The following is a 24,830-nucleotide window of genomic DNA, read 5'->3' as shown; positions in this document are numbered from 1 at the left end:
ATCAGTGAGCCCTGCAGTGAACCAGTTGATGACCAACCTTCCCAATTGTTGGCTCAAGCGTTTCTTGCTCTCCAGAACCGCTGAGAGGAAACCTATTGCGAAAACTGCCGTCCACAGATCTTGCAGCAGTACAAGGAGAGGGGTCGATGAGAGGAAGAGGAGCGTGATGAAACCCAACGAAGGACAAACAATCCCTAAACTCCGAATGGAGAAATAAAGAAGAACACTATCATAGTCATAGGAAATATGTTCACATACATTGTATACAAGAGAATCAATTAATAAGAAGGTGTTCTTGTTTTAAATGTGATATTTTGTTTCATCAGGCGGAATTAGAATTGATGCCCAATCTATTAAATAAGGACAAAAGTAAAAAGGAATATGTGGAAGCGGTTGAAGCAGCCCAGCGAGAATTGATTGTTGAACAACAGGACGAACGTAGGAGATGGTTAAAGGGAATCGCAGAGGAATTGAGCGGAAGGAACCACAAAAATGGCGAGGGCCAAGTCTCGAATTTAATTGAAACCACACGGAAGCAACTGGGGGACCTTTCCCTTGCATCGGAAGAAATTGGTGACGGGAGTACAGTAGAACCGTACACACCATTCAAACAAGAGGACGAGACCAGGAAGGAGGAGGAGACCGAAACCGAGACCAGAGAAGTAGGAGATACTGGTGCAGTCGAAGGTGTCGGGAGGACACAGGGGCACGGTAGCAGAAGCAATCTGTTTGAGTCGCGCTCAGCCATCTCTGGTAGTCAAGGCAGTCTGGTGGGACCTAGCGGACCAATTTCTGGAGTACCTGGCGGTAGTGGACCTGGAGGGCCGATCTCGGGAGGTACGAACCTTAAAGGTTTCGGAGGGCAAGGCGGTGGTAGTGGACTTGGAGGGCCAATCCCGGGAGGTACGAACCTTGGAGGTTCCAGAGGGCAAGGTGCGTAGAAGGTAAGAAGCGCGATGGCGGGCAAACAGAAGTTGCCCAAATTCAACGGAGATAGCAATGATGACCCCGTACGGCACTGCCATACATGTGAGACAATATGGTCAACCAACGAGGTGGTTGACAAAGCGGACTGGGTGGTGCAGTTCCTTGCCACCCTGTAATGTCCCCTACTTGGTTCAAGACAGTTTTAACCGTAATTAATTGATTTCCAATATATTTATAACTTAACTAAATCGATTAAGAGACAAAACTATCTTAACATGAATCCAACCTAGGATGTTCTACATTTTCTTTAGTCCATCAAGTACTAGCTATCTCACCATACTAAGCAATTAATCCTATTTTTGATTTATAAATCATTTACGCATTTATTAATTTTTAATTAATAAACACTTATTATTATCAATCAATTAATAAATACTTTGTTTTGGTGATTTAATAATTATTTATTAATTCACTAATTAATAATTACTTTTTATTATATTAATATTAACTATAATTATTATATTAATATTTATTATTATCAATATCTATATTTAGGATCCTTATATTATTCCTTATACTGAATTGAATATATATAAATAAAGAAATGAATTAAATTATATAATTAATTATTTATGTATCTACTAATTACTTATTATATAAGTTATTAATATACTGCTGCTTAAATCAGGAATCATCACCATATTCAGTGGTTGTAAAGGCAGATAGATCTGACACACGTCAGATCTGGTCTGCCACTGTATGTGTAACTAAGTTTGGCTGTCATCATATTGCAGTCTATACTGATATTACTATTTTATTATTATTATTATTATTATATTCTGCAGAAGAACATTATCGAACTTCATATATATATAAGCATACATATTAAACAAATTCCCATGCGCACCAGCAAGAATAAAGATGTTAATTAATATCAGTTCAGATCTGATCTGGACAATCCTTATGTTCAATCGATCTAACCCATAGTCGATTTCCTCCACGTAGGTCTGCATAGTATATCCCTATAATCCCATCTAAGCCAACCTTCCATTCATGGTTTAACAGTTTATCATGTTTGACCAGATATTAATTAAATGACACCATTATTTGTATTACCATTCATTGATTATTTATTCTGATGTTCATTATGTTATTTGACACCATTGCTCATTTAACAGATTGTATTAGGTATATACTATATACCCATAGTATTGTCATCTTATTGAATTATTGACAGTTCTGGATTACATTGCAGTTATACGTGTTTTATGCTTGCTGTACCAGTTATACAGAATGCGAATTCATTATAGTTATATACGAAATTATGACGTGTTTTATTTCCTTATTATTAAATAAATACCATCCAATTTGCACTAGGTATTTCAGAAGGTTATTAACAGATTAATAGTTTGATGAATTTTGTATATAATCAGAATATTACTTGACTGTTTATTATCACTTATATTGGATATGGTGTTCTATTGTTATGTCACTATAACTCTATTCTTTAGAGTTGACGAAACATACCTGGTGGAGTCCTTTCTGAATTCCCTTTGATTGCTTTACACCCCTATTGTGTTCAATAGAGTGCGGACGTGGACTGAGGCAACTTGCGTGGTGTGCTCCGTATTTTCTCTTCCTTTTTCTTTATCCCCCTATATCCCTTTTGACTCCCACGCAAGCTTACCTTTTATGGTGAGTGAAAGGCGCGAACAATGGGAGAGTCGTGATTTATTCTTGAGTCACGTCCTCCCATCTTAATATATAAGGGATTCACTTTAATTAATCTTTTCATTTGGTTTAATACACACTCAGCCCAAATGAATATTTAATTATTAACACTTTCTTTAATTATTCACACATTCTTTAATTATTAGTTTAATTAATTCAATGAATCTTTAATTATTAAATAAATGGATGATGAATTAGTACCAAATAAGTGTATTAATTATATTTAATTTTTATTTGTATTCTTTTGTATCTTAATTTTATGATTATTTATTATTAAATTATTTTTCAATTAATTACATAATAAATGATAATTTATTATTATGATGAAGAATCACAAAATCTATTATTAATTACATCACCCGGATGTGGGGTTATGACAACCCTCTCACTTTAGAGGAAAATCGTGAAGTCTCATAAATGAGACGATTTTCCATTATTATTAAATGTTAATTAATAAATGTTTTAATTATCATATTTATTTAATTACAATAATCCAATGTCCAAAGAGGGGTTATGACACAACCTGAGAGGGGTAGCCATTGATTGGTACTCTGATGTGGATAAAGTAAAGGTGGGAACATGGGATGAACTACAGAAAGCTTTCGAGACGGAGTTTCGACTCCTTCGAGATGATAATGAGATTGTGGCGAAGATATTAAGCACAAAGCAGGGAAAGTAGGAGACAGTCAGAACATACAGCCGACGGTTAAAGGAGTTACTAGGGAAGATGGAGAACCAACCGGCTGATGGACTAAAGAAGAGATGGTTCGTGGAAGGGTTGCGGTCATCCCTGCGGAAAAAGATGAAAATTGTACCGCCCACCTCATACGATGACGCATACAACCACGCGATGGATTTGGAAAGTGAGGGCAAAACATCACGGAAGAAAAAGGACAAGTCCTCTCAGAAGAGGAGTCCTCAGGAGAAAACAGCAGTGATGAATCATCAAGTAAGAAGGTGCAAGCTCTTCAAAAGGATATGCACCGTATGATGAAGGAATTTAAAAACATGAAAGGAAGCACGAGTAAAAATGAAGACATGTGGGGCACGGAATGTAAGGAAGAAGGTAACACAAAAGGCACCTGCCCGAAGAAGGCATTATGCGAAATTTGTCAAATGTTGGGACACGCCGTCAAAGAGTGTCCCTACAACATGAAAACAAAAGGGAACCAAGTATTCTTCACGCAAAAGCAACCCTCACTGTCCACAGCAATGGGCTCCACCCAGCCGCAAGCCGATGCCACTGCATCATCCGGTGGTTATAGAGGTAACCGAAGAGGAGGGAGAGGCAAGAACAACAACAACAATCGGAGCAAAATGCAGTATGACGCTAAGGGGCAGCCAATAATTCAATGTCAGACCTGCAACCAATGGGGGCACTTCGCTCGAGAGTGCCAGAATACTGAAACCCCCCAGAGCCTGTGTAGATGGTGTGGTCCTGGTGATCACAATGACACAAAATGTCCTAAGCCGGGGGTGAATCTGCTCAATATTGAGAAGACAGGCAAAGACAAAGAAGTATTGGCGATCACTCGCACGCAGGCGAAGAAGGCAACGTATCCCGAACCCCGCACAGAGAAGGAGAGACTACGGGAGGCGAAGGCCGACATTGAACGGGAGATGGCAGCGGAAGGATGGAAGAACACGGAGATGATGAGTCCCTCAACCCACCTGAAAGCGGAAAAGAATATCATTGGGCAACTTGCAGATGGAGGTGTCGATAAAGGTAAAAGACCTTCTAGACTCCATGCCACATTTGAGGATTGCCATCCTCAGCAATGTGCAAAGCACCGCACATGCACCTTCGAGTGCACCGCAGGTGGAGGTTCCCGTCAGCCCTTCGACTGACCCGATGTTACTAGCCTTGAACAGTGGTAGACACCCAATTGTGGTAGAAATGGGCATCCTTTGGACCATTCTGAAGGACACCATTGTGGACGGGGGTGCTGAGGTGAATGTACTACCAAAAGAGACATGGAAGAGGCTGGGGAATCCCACCCTGTGGCCATCCACATTTAATCTGGTGGGAGCCGACCAACACGACATCAAGCCACTCGGCATATTGATGGCCCAGCAAGTGACAATTGGTACGCAGCCCTTCCTATTAGATTTTGTAGTTATTCCCCTGAAAAAGAAAGGCTATGACGCCATCCTGGGGAGAGTGTGGTTGATCACCGCGAAGGTGAACCATAACTGGAAGAAAAATACACTCTCCATGGAGAAGGGAGGGCGGAAATATATCATTGACCTACGGACCCAAGATGTTAGCGAAGAGCTCGCCTCTTCCGACTTGGACTCAAAGGGCTCTAATAAATGGGAATGGGGTTCCGACGAAAGCAAAGGCAAGAACACGATGGAGCCAAACAGTGAAGAGGTACTCGAATTGGAGGAATGTTTTGAAGACAAGGTGTGCTCACTCAACGGGCTCTTCCATTGGCAAATGGAGGATTACGAACTTTCTCAATGCAACATGTTGCAAATAGAGGAGCCCGCCGATAAGGAGGTCTTCCCTCCCGAATATAGAGAATATAAGGAGGGGGACGCCCGAGTGGACGAGGCACCCGCACATCAGTTCGAGAAAGACAAGCCAATTCAATTTGAAGAGTCCAAGCTGAAGGCAACAAATTTGGGAAAGGAGGAGGACCCACATAATATATTAGTCGGGGATGACTGGGATCCCGTGCTGAAGGCAACGGCCTTCAAAATATTTCTGGAGTTTAAAGATGTCTTCGCATGGACATATAAAGACCTGAAGGGGGTACCTCCCGAACTGTGCGTGCACCGCATCCTGTTGGTACCCGGAGCCCAGCCTATACGAAAAAGACCGTACCGGATGAACCGCAACTATGCAGCGCAGGTGAACGAAGAGATAGAAAAAATGCTAGAGGCCGGTATCATTTTCAAAGTACAGACAAGTGAATGGGTGTCGCCCATAGTCATTTCATTAAAGGAGGCTAACCAAATAAGGATTTGTGTGGACTTCCGGTGTCTCAATGCAGTTACGATTAAAGACCCCTTCCCAATCCCGTTTACGGACAACATACTGGAGGAGGTGGCCGGCCATGAGATGTAGTCGTTTATGGATGGATTCTCCGGATATAACCAGATCTCAATCGCCAAGGAAGATAAACTGAAGACCACCTTCGTGGTCAAAGATGGTGTCTATGCATACAACCGGATGCCATTCGGCCTATGCAATGCACCTGCAACATTCCAGCGAATTATACTACACATATTTGACAAGATGTCGGTAAGGAATTTTAAAGCCTTTCTCGACGACTGGTTCATCTATAGCGGGCAAGATACGCATTTGGTAGCCCTCAGAGAGTGCATGGAGAGATGTCGAAGGGCAAGGCTAGCCCTTAATCCAAAAAAATGTCAATTTATGGTGCCACAAGACAAATTGCTTGGGCACATTGTATGCAAAGCAGTTCTGAAGACGGACCCAAACAAAATACGGGTGATCGTGGAGATGGAGCCTCCTACGGATGTCACTGGGGTAAAGTCCTTCCTAGGCCATATCGGCTACTATAGGAGGTTCATAAAAAACTTTGCACAAATATCCCACCCCTTGGACAAGCTTACTCGCAAGGGTGAGCCATACACCTGGGGGGGCCCGAAGAGTGAAGCATTTGAGGAATTGAAGACGAGGCTGGTAGCTGCCCCCATCCTCGCTTACCCCAACTGGGACAGGGAGTTCCATGTCCATGTGGACGCTTCAAACTTTGCGATCGGTGCCACACTGGCCCAAGTGGGAGATCACGGGTTGGATCATCCCGTCTATTTTGCCAGTAGACTGTTATCCAAAGCGGAGAAAAATTATAGCGCAACAGAACGGGAGGCATTGGGGATGATCTATGCGGTGCAAAAATTCAGACACTACCTATTGGCGACACCGTTCACATTCTACGTAGACCATCAAGCCCTCATGTACTTGGTCAACAAGCCGATAATTCAAGGAAGGATTAGTCAATGGCTACTCTTGCTGCAAGAGTTTACGTTCACCATTATTGTGTGGCCTGGGAAAAGCCATGTGATAGCGGACCAATTATCACGCATAAAGTCAGGAGAACCACCGGAAGGGGTGAACGATGATTTTCCAAATGCCCACTTATTCCAAATTGCTGCATTGCCACCATGGTACACAACCATCGGGGAGTATCTTTCTACTTCAGTCTTCCCGTCAGGCATGCTACCAGGAGAACGAAGGAAACTGGTTTTACAAAGTCGAACATTCCAACTGATTAATGAACTGTTATATAAGATGGGGCCAAATCAGATACTCAAAAGATGTGTGATGGAGGAGGAGGTGCTAGGAGTTCTCCGAGAGGCGCACGAAGGGCCGGCAGGGGGACACATGGGACCAGACACTACTGCACGGAAGGTGCTACTCGCAGACTTGTGGTGGCCCATGCTATATAATGATGCCCGCGAATGGGTTGTTGGTTGCGACACGTGCCAAAGCACTGGGAAACCATTGAAGCGGGACTTTATGCCGCTCAACCCCTCGCACGCACAGGAATTATTTGAACGATGGGGGTTGGACTTTGTCAGACCACTCAAAGTCAGCCGTGCTAGGCGGTGCAGATACATCGTGGCAGCCACGGAATATTTGACTAAGTGGGTGGAAGCACAGGCCCTACCCGATAACTTGGTGATGAGTACGGCCAGATTTATTTATGAGCAAATCATTACTCGTTATGGTATCCCCATGCAACTGACGAGTGACCGAGGTGGCCATTTTGTCAACCATGTTATTAAGTTGCTCAAGACAAAATTTAAGATCTTCCATTCTCTGTCAAGTCCTTACTACCCTCGAGCCAACGGGTAGGCGGAGGCCATGAACAAGATCCTTGTAGGAGTCATTTATAAGTCATGCGGGGTCAAAGGGGAAGATCGGGAAGAGAAGTTACCCTCTGTGTTGTGGGCTTACCGCACGATGTACAAAGTGACTACGGGACAAACGCCTTTCCAACTTATGTATGGGTAGGAAGCAGTGGTGCCCGCCGAATTCATGGTACCGAGTCTTCGTATTGCAATAGAAAATAGACTCGGCGATATGGAGAGCCTGAGGGAGCAACTTTATGCTCTGAATAAACTTGATGAGAAGCGGATGATGGCTCAGTGGGCAACCGAGACAACGTAGCAGAGGAGGAAGTTGTGGCACGATAAGCATCTAAAGCGAATGAAGTTCACCCCAGGACAACTCATGTTGAATATAATGGGCGAAATGAAATTAAACCTGGAAAATTTAAAGTGAGGTGGCTAGGACCTTACAAAGTTCGCGAAGTCGCAGCAAATGGATCGGTTCGACTGGGGACATTGGACGGCCGCCAAGTGACTGAAGCCGTGAACGGGTCCAAATTGAAGGTTTACCATGAACAGAGGGACCCTGGACCCTCCAATCAAGTTGTTTGGAGATTTTTTTTTAAAAATCGTACGAACCGTATGACACCAAAAACTATAAAAAAAAAAAAACCACGGTGGAATCACCGTACAATGGGACCACCTACAGTGGCAACACTGAATGGTGGGACCACCAACGGTGAAACCACCATGCGGTGGCAACACCGACGGTGGACCACCGTGCGGTGGATACCGCCGCCGCAAAGCATAAAGGCGCCGCGGGTTATAAACTCACCGCACAAACACGCAGCCCGCATAAAAACGCAACCCCAGCCCAACCCACCACACACGCACTCCGCCCAACAACGCAGCGCCCACACAAGCACAAGGCAGGCACACGCAAAGCATACACAGCCATCCAGAAGGTAGTTAAGCTGGTTACGCAGGTGTTTCATGACCGTATGGCTATAACCAGAAATCAGTTACACGAGAAATTAATGGAGTTGGCTAGGAAACGGAGTTGAAAAAAGCAGTTGCAGGCTTCCTCTAGTGGCAGCCAGATGAATAAAAATACCAGGGTCCTGTCGTCAGGCGTGCGTGTTGCAAGCAACACAATGGATGCCAGCGCAAGTCAGAAGAAAAAGCAAAAAACACCACAACCTGCGGCAAGTGAAAATAATACATTGACTCCTCAGAATATCACCTTCGAGGGACTGAACAGGTCTGAATGCTGGAAATGGTGGCAGGACACACCTGACGATGATTTGGTGAAGCAGAACCTTCGTAAGGCAAGAGTGGAGTGGGCTATCCGAATGCCCATGTTTCCTATCCGAGAGTATGAGGGTGCCCTACAGTTCATGGTGGACACCTTTGACAGACACACACGGACGAGTACTTTTGAGTATCTCGGGAGGGATGTCGCCATATCCTTCAAAGCTATGGACTTTACCAGAGTGTTTGCCATCCCAAGCAAACAAGGTAGGAAAATCGAGTTGAAGGCTAAGAAGATGAACGTGAGGAGAAAGAATATTGGATTAAATTAGTATCCAAAAACTTGACGACAACGGAGCTGGACAGCGTGGCTAATGCCACGAAGGGACGAGGAATACGCAAGACCTTTGTTGCAGAGGGCCATTGGCGGTGCATAATGGATGTCATTAAGAGCAGGTTGACGGGATCTGGTAGGGCATCGGACATCGCCATCCCTCAAATTATGCTCATGAACGAGCTTATGAATGGCATTGTGTACGATTGGGTTGCGTTGCTAGCAGAGAGAATGTGTGAGTTCTTGACGATGCAACATCGCACGTTTTATATGCCCCATTACGCCATAGGACTGTTCTTGGAGGCCACGCGGGAAGCAGTGTCGGAGGCAGAGTTGGAGGTACACCCGCAGGGACCATTGGCAACAGGTGAGCCTCCTATCATGTATTGGAGACACCTTGACATTGGGCACTCTTCCGCGAAGCGAAAACGGATGGTAGATACGGCCTCGGGGGAACCTGATAGTGGGAAGGAGACTTCCAGTAGTACAGAGGATGAGGAGGATGATAGCAGCAGGGCAACGGAGGAGAGGGTCCTTTTTGCCCCACCCTTGCTACCGATGGGCACACCTGTGATGTCATCTGGAGTGGGAGGCACCTTTATTCCAACATTTGGGTAGAGCCGCACGCCAGTTGCACTTGGCCCCATCCAGCAGCAGGTAGCATCACCTCCGCAGGGTCGAGCACCACCTTCGGGACCGGCCCCAACCACGAAGGCACTTACCGAAGACATGGCGAAGTCGTGTACAGATGGGTCGCCGCATCGAGTAGTGGTGGATGAGGAGCAGGGACTGAGGGAGGTGGTTGATACGAAGCCTCAGGTGCAGTTGGATGTTGTTGGACCTGAGGCAGTGGTGACTGTTTCTGCCTCCTTGTTGGAGCCAATGGCTATGGCGACACACACTCCGGTCGTAGAGATGCAGAGAGTCCCGGGGATCCCAAGTACAAACCCGTCGGTAGTGGCTATAGAGAGCTGGCTGACTCAGCGATTTCAGATGACAGTGGTACCACCCATGGAAGCTGTTGCATTCTCACCTTGTCGAACAACTCCAGCTAAGGTAGTAGACTTGGACGATTCATCTAGTGAGGCGCATGTACCAACCGTTGGGAACGAGGCTAGAGAGGTCCTCTATGCCATCCAAGAGCCGAGGGATACCACACCTCTAGTGGCGGAGGAGGTACCTTCATACTAGCAGGATGCGGCAGTATTGGTTCCGACAGAGACTTTTGAGTTACCCCTTGGCTCTCTTACACAGATGCCACTTCCATCACGGTCACGGCCTTCAGAGCAGGAGGGGGAGGACATTGAGGCCTATTTAGTTGACATGGTGACAAGGGGTAGGCGAGTGGTGGCCACAGCCCAAATGCGAGCATTACAGCAGGTTGTGGTGGAGTTAGAGAGGGTCCTACAGTTTATGTGGGTGGGCTGCCCCACAACCTTTGCTACATGCTTTAAGTCTCCGGGATGGCCGACTACTCAGACAGATGAGATGCTGCAAGCTTAGATTGTGCGTGAGCCCATTGTGGAGAGTCGGGTGATGGTAGTCGTCCGAGAGATTGAGCAGGTCCACCGAGACGCCTACTATGCATTAAGGTGTACGCAGCATGAGTCTGCGGTCCGCGAGGCTGCTCGAGTCGAGTTGAAGAGGGATGTGGCCAGTCAACAGGCCTCATGGGCAGCAGAGAGGGCCCAGTTGTTGGCGCAGCTTGAGATGGCCCGAGCAGAGAAGGCTGAGGTGAAGACTCGCCTTTCGGCGGAGCAAAGTGTGAGGAGCCTCGTGCAGCGGGAGTTGGATGCAGTCACTGCCAATAGGAGCCTATTGCAGGCTCGATTGGTCTGTATGATGGAGATAGCGGATACGAAAGAGAAGGATTTACTGGAAGCCGTGCATATGGTGAAGACAGCTTTGGAGAAAGTGTTGGTTTATGGTGCAGAGCGTGATGTGACTGCACGTACTCAGCAGGTTTATGAGCTTCGCGCCCGCTTGGCGGCCCAGACACCGGCATCTCAGCCTTCTACTTCAAGGACGCTTCCTCAGCCCCCTCCTTAGTTTTGTCTTGGATGTATATTTTGTATGGGTTGCATTGTCTCCATTTTTTTTGTTAGTCGACGAAGACAACTTTTTTGGGGGGGATGATGATGTCGAGAAATATGTATATCTTATGTTTTGGGAGTAATGTTATTTGTTAGTAGTTAGTTAGCCAATGGGTAGGTAGTTGGAGTCGCGACGGTTGTGTCGCACCCCTTCGGCTGTTATATATTGTACTACCTGCAGATATTGAAAGATGTGATGTTTACGACAGATAATACTATGGACATTGGGTGCATTCTAAGTCATTAATGGAAAGCTTATTCTCGTATTTATCTTGTACTTGCATTGTTCATTTCTGCATTACTTTGGTACTCTTTCTGTTTACCCAATGAGGCAAACAAAGTGGCCTTTGGTGTTTTATATATATATATATATATATATATATATATATATATAATTAGTTCAAACAGGACGACCATAATACAGATCAGTCTGCTTTTATTCATCTTTACTTTGAGTCAGCTCCTTTTTGGGAATTCACTGATTAGGAATTATTAATATTTATCCTAGTCGGCCCTCCATGTTATTAATCCCTCAGTTTTCTATTAATAGTGGTCGCAATCTGGTTTAGGGGCACGATATTATATTTTGCTAACATTCACATAATTACAAGTACACATTTTATTCCTTGTAGATGTGAGTTTGACAGTAAGTTGAATAGAAAGAATCTTCCATCTACTAAATAAAGCTTTGTTGGCCAACTCCATAGTTCCACGGAGTTTCCTGAAGGGTGGACAAGGGGACAAGAGGACAGGTTTCAAGGACAAGGGGGCCTAAGTTTAGGGACGGCAAGGGGATGGTAGGGAGGCGGCACAAATACATATAGTACTTTAAAAAATAGTTATAAAAGATGTTACAAGGAATAAGTATAAGAACTGTAAATGAAACTTTGCTACACTATGTAAAGTTTACACTAATAAACATTATAAACATGAAAATGATTGCATTGAAATTTGAATATTAACAATGGTGGGCAGAGTTTTGGAACTTTGGGAGCAAACCAAGAATAAGTATAAGAATTACAAATGAAACTTTGGCATACTAAGTGAAGTTTAAACTAATAAACATAAAAGCATGACAATGATTGCATTAACAATAAGAATGATGGGTGGCGGTTTGGGGTCAAGGGGCAACACCCCGTGTGAGGGTCTGGGGGCAGAGCTCCTAATGAGGTTGAGGGGCAACACCCCATGCGGGGTCCAGGGGCAGCACCCTTGACGCAGTCCCTATCACGATACAGGGTGGGGTCGAGGGGTGGAACCCCCACCAAGAAGCACAAATAAGGCCTCCAAAACCTCACAAACCTTCATTACAAATGTCAGTTTCACAATTTTTTCACCAATTTTTGTTTAGGGTTGGAGTTTCTCACTACGGGCTAGGGGAGGCTCCAGGCATCCCCGAGATGGCCAAGGGCCTCCTGGAAGTCCCCAAGACATCCAGCCATCCCCGTCATCCCCAAAGTCTCAGCAACGTCCCGACGGCAGGGGCACACTCCCCCCGCATCCCTGAAACATCCCTATCTTGGAAACACAGGGATTTTAGGGCAGGTGGATGCATCCCCATGGTTCATTGGACAACTCTGAAACTCACTTTGGATGCACTTTCCCTGATCATTAATAATGTCACGGAGATTTCTTATGTCCATATAGCTACATTTAGCCATGCTTTCAGCTCCTAAACATTGCATTGGAAGCACCATTGAATTGGTATCTAAAGTTAATTCCAGTTCATTTTTCAGATTTTTAGATTCCCTTGACAATTATTGCTTCAAAAGTACCACTGCATGGCCTTACAGTAATCTGGCACTGTCATACTGTAGTTCATGCAGTCAATGGTTCCCTAATTCATGGTTATCAACTTAACCTTCTCCTTGATTTTGTTTAATCTGATGAATGGCTGCTCTGCTACAGTCTTCACAACAGGGTGACATGGCCCACTTAGAATCAATCACTCTTGTACCCCAACACATGTTGACAAACTCAAATGCAAAATAAATAGTGTAATTCGATTCCTCTTATTATCAAGTAAAACTTATGGTTACTGAAGCTTTGGGTCCAGTTTATACTTGGTCTAGATTCAGTGCTGATTTGCAACGAAATTTCATCAGGGCACATGCAGATGATTGTGAGTTTGTACCAGAAGAACCAAGACAAACCCAGACAGAACCAGCAGCATTTTTCATTTTGGTGTTTTTAAAGTTTTCCATCAGAATATCGTCGAACGGTTGAAGACATCTATGGTGATGGAGTCACTAAGAGATAGAAGCAGGAGAGAAAAGCGAAAAAAAGTGCCCTTTTTTTCTGGCCATTGGCACCATTACAGCTCCATGCTCATCACTGCATCTGTCCAATGAATAGATCAGCACCGGAAAATATCCATTCCATATGACAGGTGATTGGGAGGAAGAGGCGAATGAAGAGCTGGAGACCATCCAGAACAAGTAACAATTCACACTTATCTCTTCTTTCAGTGTGGTTGTAGTGTGGTCATCAACACTGTGTCCTGAAACAATAACAACAAATGGAATTCTTTCTCTGTCCCCATGGCACTCCACCCACTCACTCAATCATACAGTTATGGCATGCATTACAATTTTTTGGTGAATAGGGAAAGAACGGGAAATATTGACCTATCATGCCCCCACCTAGAGACTCAGATTGCAACATTTAAAAATTACTGCCTTTAAGCCTCAGCAAGGAAACACAACATTGATGATAGATTAAGGGCAGCGATTCCTCCAAAGGGCATATGTTTTACCAAACAAGGAAGCATCAATTGGTTTTGAAGAGCAGCGATTAGTATTAAGAATGGACGTTTCACTTATGAGAAGATGTATCCATTGTGAAGAGTTACTATTCTAATAAAAGCTGTGACTCTTCATCCCTTCATGGGAATATAAAAGGTGGATCTATTCATTGGGATAAGACATCAAAGAAAGCAAGTCTGCTTTTGAATTAAGACAGAAACAGCAGATAAAGAGATCAGCATAAAGAAATAAGTAAATAAAGTAAAGTAAAAGAATTTAAAAGATTAATAGAATATATCTATTATTCTAGCTTTAAATTAGAATAATTAATTACTGCATGTAGGTGTATAATATAAAAGATGTATATTGTGGTGCATGAATAAATAATTTAGGATGATTATATTATGTGAAATTTATAACTGTAAAATTGTAAACTAAATATAGTCTCCTTGAAATAGTCTATTTGGAATCCAAATGGAATGAATTGCAAATATGAAGGTATTTTCAGCCCTTTTGAGTCACGAGCGGTGAGAGAGTTGTTCTACCATGCAGCAAGCATGCCACCCCGAGTCGTAGGCTCATGGGCTGGGAGGCTAATGAGTGCTCCCAGGCTTGTTGAGGGAGGCAATCCTCATGCAACTTATCAGGCATGCCACTTCGACATGCAACACTCGCGCGTTAGGAGGCGAATGAGTGCTCCTAGGCTTGATCAAGGAGAGTGTGATATCTCCAAGGTGGCTTGAGGGATGGAGTCAGCTTATGACCCTGCCATATGCCGTGCGCCAAGGGGTGAATGAGTGCCCTTGGGCTTGGGGGATTCTCCAAGTACGCCAACCCGCAATGGATATCATGGGCCAAGGGGTGAATGAGTGCCCTTGGGCTTGGGGGATTCTCCAAGTACGCCAACCTGCAATGGATATCATGGGCCAAGGGGCGAATGAGTGCCCTTGGGCTAGAGGTTTCCCCTCAAGTATGCCAACCCACAATGGATGGACTAAGCCCTACCCATGCTCTATCAATACAAGGGAATCTCCCCTTGAGACTATAGTTTGCATACATTCCACACGAATTCCTAATATGACTATCAAAGGAAATTGCTTAATAATGAATTTGAATTTACTATACATATATATTGAATTATGTTCTTTAGACTTGAGTTGGAATTGTATTTTTTTTGGCAAAATCCCACGTGGAGCCCTAGGAGGAGGGGCATTACATGTCATGCCCCCAATCTAACAGTGACCCAGTTGCATGAAATGGTCTTACAATCAGAAAATCGTCTCATTTATGAGACTTGCGATTTTATTCTAAGGATGAAGGTCGACAAATAAGGACTTAAGCATTCGTAATATTATTCTTTTGAAAGCCATCAAGGAACAAAGCGATTTCCATGGATTGCTATACACACTGTGATCATTGACCAAGGCATATCTAATTATTATCAAAGACAACGATTTTATTACTATTCAATGTTGCAATCTCAATCTTAGTGAAGCGGCAATCTCTACGGGGGCTAAGACCGCAACCTCATTAGTTTACAACTGCAGGTCATTAGTGAAGAAACACAAGTTTAGGGAAATGGGTTTATTAAGTTATTAACATTCAACGGTTTAGTAAAAAGGCAGACACGCTATACTAAGGGTCACCACCCTTGGAAGGAAGCTGACCGATGGGAAAGACATAACCTTCCATCCCATTGAGGAGATATTTATATACAACACATCATCCATTCAAGGATCATCGAAGGAGCAGATCATATTATATTACTGGAAAACAATGTTGTAACAGCAAGTTGGTATGTTGTATCTCACTTATGAACTGAATGCTTATTTACAGTAGTGTTGTATTTGAATTCTATTAGGAATAAAGGGCAGATATATGGCCTAAAATATAAGCTGTTTCATTTATTCTTATATATACATATAACTAAATAATAACTAAATAATGCCAATAAGATTTATATTTGTTAATAATAGGGAAATCAGATTTATATGACAATTATGCTTAATTTTATTTATTTACATATACATTCATAATACATAAGAGATTAGCATATTAATGACCTAATCCTTAATCATTCTCTATTGCCCCTCATGAGAATAGGTTGGTTTTGTTAGGGAAAGGCAATATTAATATCTCACGAAGTGGGTGAGCCCCAAGAGATGGCATGGACGGGTGTTCCTGAAACCCTTAAGGGGACCAAAAGGTAGTATGGACAGGTGTTCCTAAAACCCTTGGGCCTATTTGTGGAGAATGGTTTTCTAGTGCCCTAACATAGTAATTCCCCATCCTCCATTAAGGTTGATGAGTAGGAAAGAAGCAAGGATTGGGAGCTTAAATATAGTAATTATCAAGGTTACCAGGAGACGGGGGTACTTGGAGACTTCGGAGACTAGTATCGGTACTAGTACGACTAATTTTCAAAAATAGGAGACTAGGGTACTTGGAGATGCCATTTTTTTTAAAGATAATTTAATAATTTCCAACAAATATCATGACAAAGAACTTTGAAAACAAGAACAGTGGTAAAATTGAACATAAATTTTAGAATTGAAATTAAAATTGCTTAAATTGCTGATACCATAGCCAATCTAAATTGTTTAGTGAAAGTAAGGTAATATAGATGTTGAGAATACGCAATATTGTCGGCTAAATAGTAAAGGCATCTAATAAGAGTCATTAAGTTTCCACAATCCATATGTTAAGATCAATGCTTCTGGATTCGATTGTGTGAATTTTTTTGCATCAACGTTTCGGATTACACTCTATGATCCATCATCAGGATGATAGAGAGCAATCAGAATAGAAAGATGGACAAGAAGCAGACCAGGTTGACTAAAAAGATAGGGAGGAGGCATGATGAACAAGGAGACATGGATGACATAAGATAAAATGATAAAAAATAAACAACAAAAACTAAAAAGAGACTCAAACAAGTCAAGAAAAAGAAGGAAAAGACTAATGATAAAACAAAGACAAAAGAAGTCAAAAAATTAAAATAAGATGACACAAATATATATATATATATGAAACAAAATTAGAGAAGAAATTCAAGCGACTCACAAAACAAGAAGTTGAAGGAAAAGACTTAAACCCAATGAAATAAGATACATAAATAAAACTAAATGTATGTATATATATTCTCATATATATACATACACACACATACACACACATACACACGCACACACACATATATATACATACACATACATGCATGTATGTATGTATGTATGTATGTATGAACAAATTAAAACTAAAAGAAAAATCCAAATAGAATAAATATAAACATAAATCAAAAACTAAGAAGAGAGTAAATGAAAATCAGACAAAAAGAGATTAAAAGGGAAAAATGAAAATAAATGAAAATAAAAAGGAAGAGCACATAAAAAGAGATAACCAAGAAAGGAAGGAAAAGGTAAAAAAAGAAGATAACCAAGAGAGCACCAAATCATGGTCAAGGGAAAAAAAAACGAGAGAGGGGAAGCAGAGGAATAAAAGGAGGGGGCAGGAAAGACAACAAAAAGGGGGGTAGGGAGGGGAGAGGAAGCAAGAGGGTCAAGAGGAGCACACGAAGGAGGAAGAGAGAAGCCAACGGGAGAGAGAAGCCAGAGGGAGAGGAACATCAAGAATAAAGGTGATGGCTGGATCTAAGGTTGGAGAGCAAGGGTTGCCAAGCCAAACTGAGACTCCACCCTTCATCGCAGTTGAGATTAGAAGCATGGGTATTGATCGCAATGGCCTCTTTGAGCTTGCGTTTGAAAAAATTATCTTCTTTGAACAAAATTTGGGTGCTTTCCAAACAGATATGGTGCTTCATAGCTGAGGCATGTTCAGCTAAGGCCAATTTGGAAATCTGTTCATGTCTAATATCAGCACAGTGCTCTTTGATTCTTGTGATGAAAGAGCGGCCTGTCTCACCTATGTAAGGTGTGCCACAAGAACATAACACTTTATAAACCCCAGAATCAAGAAGGATGTTCCTAGAGTCTTTAAGAGGAGGCACCCAATCCCTCAGTGTCGAAACAGGCTTGAAGGCACATCTCTTTAGACTATTACAATGATAAGAAATCAGTCCTCTCAAAAGTCTACACTGTCGATAGATCTGATCACTATAACTTTGCATAGATTTTTGTCTTCGCAGTCATTTCCCGACAACTTTGCTTTGCTGCAAGCTTATCTTATTTGTTTGCTTTATAATTTTTGCCTTTTTACTGCATTTTGCCCTAAGTTTTCTAGGAGGAGACATCAATTTTTGGTCAGGAGACTTCGGAGACAACAACCAAAAGCACCTTATGAGTCAAGAAGTTACTGGAGATGTGTCTCCGGTACTGGTACAGGTCTCCAGGGGTAGGAGACGGGTCTCCTGGTAACTATGGTAATTATCAATTGTATTATGAATACTAATGGTTCTCTAGTTTTAAAAATTTGATTTTTGGCATGATAATTATGATGAAGTATGTTTAATTATGGAAATCAGGCATACTCCTAGTAGGGGACATTACATTACATGAACAAATTAATTATTTATTTTGCCCAAACCCTATTGGGAATTCTAGGGCAAATTGAGTTAAGTCCCAATAGGGGACATTACATTACATGAACAAATTAATTATTTATTTTGCCTTTAGCATCACATAATTTAAATTATAGTTTTAAGTTTTTATTCAAAAACAAGAAGAAGAATTTTTTTATATTGCACTTCATTTACAAATGTTCTTCACATACAAGCATCAACATGAGACCAATACAAGCTCCTTTTGAGTAAACACACCAGAAACATAAAAACTTAGAAATCCACCATTAGAACCTCAAATATTGGATTCGTGTACCGGAAGCTGGAATCAAGTTTGGGTACAAGTCAGAATTGGGTACAGTCCGAGTTCGCACCTAGGTATGCTGCTGGTTCGGCCGCACCGGCTCTCATAAAACTGATTTTTTTTGCAAATTCTCCCCCACATGTCTCATTCTCGTGCATCGAGTGTCTCCAAGCTCATTCCCGTGCAGTCCAATGATATATAAATCTTATTTAGAGTTCCTGAATAGTTTATCAATTATTGGATAGGGTGCTCTCGACACTCTTTCTTGATCTGGAACTAGAACTGCTGGTGGATGAACAACAGTCTCAGGGCTAATGCCTCAATCTCTCCAGAACAATCATATATTAATTTAGAGTATTAATGTTAGAGTTTATCAATTTTAAAGCTTTTTCATAAATTCATTGATATATAATATAAATGTGTATGTATGTGTGTGTGTAGAGAGAGAGATTTGTACCCATACCTAAAGGAAAAAAAATTGTTGTACCTATGTATCTGATTTTGTATCTTGTACACGCACCTGTACCCGAATTGGCAACTTAGATTAGAACCACACTAGGAGCCAACAGTTGAAGACCAAGAGTCACAACTTAGAATTCCACATTACACATATCCCTTTGGGAATTTGAACTTTAATCTCCAGAATAAGAACCCAATGCTTTAACCAACTAAGTCAACCCCTTAGACAAAAATAATAATTTTATAAACTTATATATTTATTTTATTTATTAAATAAGTATATTATGTAATATTATAATTTTATTATTTAAATAATGAGCAATAAACTAAATTCCTGCTCTTATGCTGCAAATACGTATATATATTTGTGATTTTTTTTATCTTTTTTTAAAAATGAACCCAAAACCAACCCAACCAAAAAAAATTGCCAAACCCAAAAACCTAAACCAGCTACTTAGAGTAAATGTATCACATATTAAGGATAACTGAAGGATATGTATGCTAGATTGTTTAATATGCTCCTAGATGAAAAGATGTATGACATAGTTTGCACATACAAAAAATCAGCAGATTGAATCAAAGAAACATTTTAAAGATTCATGAGATTAAACAGAGACAGAATACTCCTCCTGCAAACCAATAAATCATATTCATTATACTCCTCCAAAAGGAGATGCATGCTGTTTATCTTCTACCAGAGTGGACATGTAATTCCTAACTAGTAGACAACAAGAAAAAAATTTACAAAGAGATACAGACAGATGGAAAATGTCACAGTAAGTCTCCTGATAAAACACAAAGACCTACCCAAATGTTTTTGGCTTTGATGGAGATGAAAACAATATTTTGGAAGCTGTAACGAAATCAAGCTTGTCTTCTCGAGCAGCATCTTCAAGCTTTGAACTGAAACATCTAACTTGACAAAATGTCATCCTTCTCGGGAACAAAATGTGTGCTGCATCCTGCAAACTGATATTTCGAAGTTTCGCCATTCTCATCATCTTCTCTTACATAGCATTTTCATTTATGTTCTCCAAATTGCATTCTACTTGTAATAGTTCTACACAAATAAGTCATCAACGTGATAAGTGAGAAAATTAAACTTTTAAATTTCCTATTAAGTCCATTAAGAATCTTTGATTTAAATATATACATACAAATCAGCAAGTCAAAAGGTTGATTATTGAACATATTTGCTGTATTTTGCGACATCAAGTCATTTAATAAAAAACTTAACAAATGTTATGAGGAAAAATTAACACATAAATGGATTTGGGTTTATATATCTCCCACAATATATGGGCCACACAGGATTTGTCCTCTGTTCAAGCTTCAAACCATAGTAATTCCAGCCAGGGAGGAAATCAAAGCAATAGCTTCAAAGCGAACACGTAAAAACTTTTTATGGTTGTAATCACAGACAAATCTCAGATTACCTAATAAGCATTAACCTATTGATTATCTAACATATCTAGAAGTTGTAAAACTATCAAAGAAGCACATATACAATAAACTCTTCATGAAAACACACTGAAGAGCTACCTACAATATATTCAAACATAGGGGTTTGAAGATAATTCCAAGTTACATCATGCCAAAATGGTTGAATTTTATATTCACAAGAAAAATTTAATGAAAGCCAAATATATATGTACAGATTCACAACATCAAACAAAAAATACAAACTAAACAAGATACTCAGGTAGTTAGAATTAAAATCTCAGGAGGGGGGTGACAATTACCTCCTTAGAGGCAGCTCATGTAATCAGAAGCTTCTTAATGTAAAGCGAAACGTACAAAGACATTGTTGAACTAGCATCTTCCTTGTGAGACAGGCAACAACCTTCCAATTATTTGTGCACAAAACGATCAAAGGCCATAATGATGACTGTGTAATGGTCACTCCATATGGATATGTCTACGTTGGATGCCCTAGGTAAGGTTAGGCAATCCTCCCAAAAGCCATTTTAGCTTATGTGCACATAGGGTTCACACTCGATAATGCGATAAAAAATTTCAAGAAAGTTCCCTGAAAGAAACTATCGTCCTATGAAATCCCTTCAAGCACAGTATAAGAGACTCCAATAATAGATCATTTGTCTTTACTCTTTAGAGAGTGTGATCAAAGGCAATAACGCCATAAACTTTTTCAAGACAGTTCCTCGAAAGAAACTATCACACTATAAGATCCCTTCAAGCACGGTATAAGCAAGCACAGTATAAGAGGCTCCAAATAATAGATCATTTGTCTTTAGAGTGTGTGTGATCAAAGGCAATAACAGACTAATCATATACCTGGAGAACAATATACTCTTAACAGATTCAAATGTGCTATGAAAAGAAGCAAATTAAAACATGAGAGAGTTCGAATATCAAATAAGGATTATCGACAAGAATAAAGAACAATGAGACACAATGCTAGAACTGAAGTTGCAAGATAAATTATGCAAATGTCAGATGTATGATGCCTTCATTCATTGAATAGAGTTGTTTATTCTTAAATACCTTAAATAACAATCATGTTCAATTAATATGCGAATGTGGAAAATGTAGGTACATCATAGCAGTAACAAGAAATGAACCAACAAATGCAACCCCTTGCATTCTGTTGGTTCATTTTCTCTGTTTTTTCTTTTTTGGAACTGCTACGAAACGGCTGCACAGAACAGGGATGAAATGTCAGTGTTGTGCAGCGTATAAGGCAAGGAGTTAGAGCTTTGTGGAATGTCATGCGTTCTTTGGAAAGTCCTGAAGATTGTGGTGAAGATGGAATATGTCACAATCAAAATGCCAGATTCTCCAAGATCACTGTGAATTGTTTTTGACCCCCTCTCTTTTTAATTTTAACTGATTTCAACCCAAATATTCTATTTGAAAGAAGTTACGTCTACATACTTTTAAGTTTTATATATTTGCTTGATATATGTCGTTTTTTTCAAATTTTGTACTCTAAAGTTTTTGCTCAGTTTCTTTTATCAAGAACATGTTTTATTTCAATCTTGTGTATTTCAATTGATATAAACATGTTTGCCATGGAAAAATCTATTAGTAAAGTGTTGTTACTATTTTCACTAATAATGAAAGAACTTTGTTTGTTCAGTTTTGTGAATTTGGTTTCCTTTGAGAATTGTATTTTATTTCTCTTCAGCTACCTACCAGTAGCTTATATTCTTTGTAAATTTGCTTTGTTCAATATTAAAAAAAATTCCATAGCAGTCAAGTGAATTGGATTGTCAAATTTTGAAGTGATTAAATTGTCCTGTCAACTCCTCAATTAGACTTGATATCTCATCACATACTTTAACCAGAATGTTCAAGTGAATTGTAATTTAACCAAAATGTTCAAAATAATTCAAATGGCAATTAGCTAATTACAGGCTTGTCCAATTACCCCCGTAACTCAGTATTTTGCTTTCATATCTCATCAGATGCTTTGCAAAGAAATTAAACGGGCAGATTGCACGTCGGCTTGAAATATAAGTTAGTGTTTAGGTTTAAAATAAGTTAGGGTTTAGGCATTGTCATCTAGCAGGTACCGTTACATAGGCAGGGGCGCCATTCAAACCATTGTACATGAATAAATGAATAAGGTATTAATAAGTCGTTATGTCTATACCGGAAAGAGGTAACTAAGGAGATAGGGACATGGTCTTCATGCCTGTACCGGAAGTTTACCGGATAAGGGTTTAAGATTAAAGCTAAGTTTCGTTTAAGATTTGAAGGTAAGGAGTTCAAGAATAGAACCTAGGGTTTAGGGTTTATGACTAGAAAATGGAGTTTAGAATTTAAATCAGAATTTGAGATTTAGGATTAAAGATTTTAAGTTTGAATTTACGACGTAAAAACTAAAAACTAAAAACTATGGACTAGTGTTCAGTGTTCAATGTTTGCAGGAGTTAAGAAACAGATATTTATATCGGCTACAAATATTGTGAAAAGAAAACTACGTGACGTGCAATTAAAATTTGTGAAAAGAAAAAAAAAATTTACGATTTAAAATAAAATGCACGCAGATTTACTGGTAAGAAAAAGAATGTAAACCTCTGATTGATTTTGATATTTGAAATGTTGCGAATTGCCTTCATTTTCAATGACAGACCACAAATTTAAAGTAGTTGAGACTTTTTAAGAACTTTTGCAGACTCGGATTACTCAGAGACTGGGAGATCGGAGTAAATGTTATATTTAAAAAAACAAGTGCCATGTAATCTTAACTATTAAAAATAAGTATTGATTAGCATAGTTGATTGTTTCCATAATTTATAATAAATATAATAAGTATGTAGTATAAAATATAATTTAATTATCACATTAATATTAATATTTTATAGTGATTAATTAATTATAATAATTAAAATAAATATAATTATTAATGTATTTATTATTTGACAATATGTGTAATTATGTCGAAAGCGTTTCTTATGTCAGCTTTGCAAGCACAACAAGATGATCCATGATTCATATCATCTTAGAGGACGTGCAAGACATTTGAAACGTTTATAACCGTTAGATGGAAAAGCAACAAAAATATCACAAAAATTTATTTAAACTTGAAGAATATATTAAATCTTACAACTCATTTGATAAAAGACAATGTTTTTCTATAATGATACATAAATTCTCTTTTATTTTAAGTTGATTTCCTTGTAAAAAGTGATTTTTAAAATAAAATAGATTATTTTTTAGTTAATAAATATCTATTTGGTATTTACTCATTCATGGGTTCCCCAGGGTTAATCCTTTGTGTGCTTCCCTTGATGGGGAGATGGTGAAATGGTCAAAACTGGAGAAGGGGTGGGTGAAAATAAATTTTGATGGGGCCTCAAAAGGTAATCCAGGGACTTCAGGTGCAAGATGTATGGTTTGTGATGATGAAGGGAAGATCCTCTTCACAGATGTAAGAAGGCTTCAATATGGAACCAATAATGAGGTGGAGGCTCAAGCGGCTTTACTTGCAGCTGATCTGGCAGTAAACATGACGGTAATGAAGGTACATGTGGAGGGTGACTCCCAAATTGTAGTCAATGCTTTGATCAAAAGCAATACACCGTGTTGGAAGTTGAATAAATACATACACATTATTAGTGAAAAGCTTAAATCTTTCCAAGACTTTTGTATCTCTCATGTGAAAAGAGGAGGAAATGTCATTGTCAGCGGCCTTTCAAATGAAACGTGTGAACTCGCGATAGGGGAAGTGAGGTGGCACGATTGTAAAGAAGACATAGTGAGATGGAGTTAAGGTTTCCTGCCAAGTTGGTACGCCTGCAATTTCAAATTTCATGTCTGTCGGTCGGCATTTCATATGAGTAAGGTCACATGTCAATGCGCATTTATTGTGGAATGCTTTCTGAAATGGCAGCGATGGTGGAGTGTGTTACTTTTAATTCTATTTTTGGTATTCTCGTGCATTTAATGAGAATAGTATGTAAGTTGGTGAAGATAACTAGTTTTGACATACCTCATCAGAAATTTCTTCTGCAAATTTTTTTCCTGTGAACACCAAAATGGAAGCAAATTTTACTTTATAGTCCTACAAGCTAATGCCAACTTTTCGAGGACCCATCCCACTGAAAAAGCTCGAGAAGATGTTTCTTGCAAAAGACCCATTGTTTTTTAAGGCAATTTAGTTGGTCCTGGGTGAGGAGGTGGTGGTTATTGGCCACAA

At 40.3% G+C, this 24,830-nt stretch overlaps 1 protein-coding gene across 2 annotated transcripts in view; it reads right to left on the bottom strand.

Moving 5' to 3' along the window:
- Positions 1–23,363, bottom strand: part of LOC131064423 (uncharacterized) — a 90,702-nt gene extending 67,339 nt beyond the window's left edge. For both annotated transcript variants that reach the window (XM_057998560.2, XM_057998561.2), the window contains exons 1-2: positions 23,207–23,363; positions 19,973–20,225 (exon numbers count right to left, since the gene is read on the bottom strand). In XM_057998560.2, coding sequence (XP_057854543.2) covers positions 19,973–20,166 — 194 coding nt within the window. In that variant the 5' untranslated portion in view covers positions 20,167–20,225; positions 23,207–23,363. The remainder of the gene's footprint in view (positions 1–19,972; positions 20,226–23,206) is intronic.
- Positions 23,364–24,830: the final 1,467 nt, after the last annotated feature.

Source organism: Cryptomeria japonica, chromosome 5 (genome assembly GCF_030272615.1).
Source record: "Cryptomeria japonica chromosome 5, Sugi_1.0, whole genome shotgun sequence".
In the NCBI taxonomy this organism is placed as follows: domain Eukaryota; kingdom Viridiplantae; phylum Streptophyta; class Pinopsida; order Cupressales; family Cupressaceae; genus Cryptomeria; species Cryptomeria japonica.
Note: the sequence above shows the minus strand (reverse complement) of the source record. Positions and strands in the feature narration are given on the sequence as shown.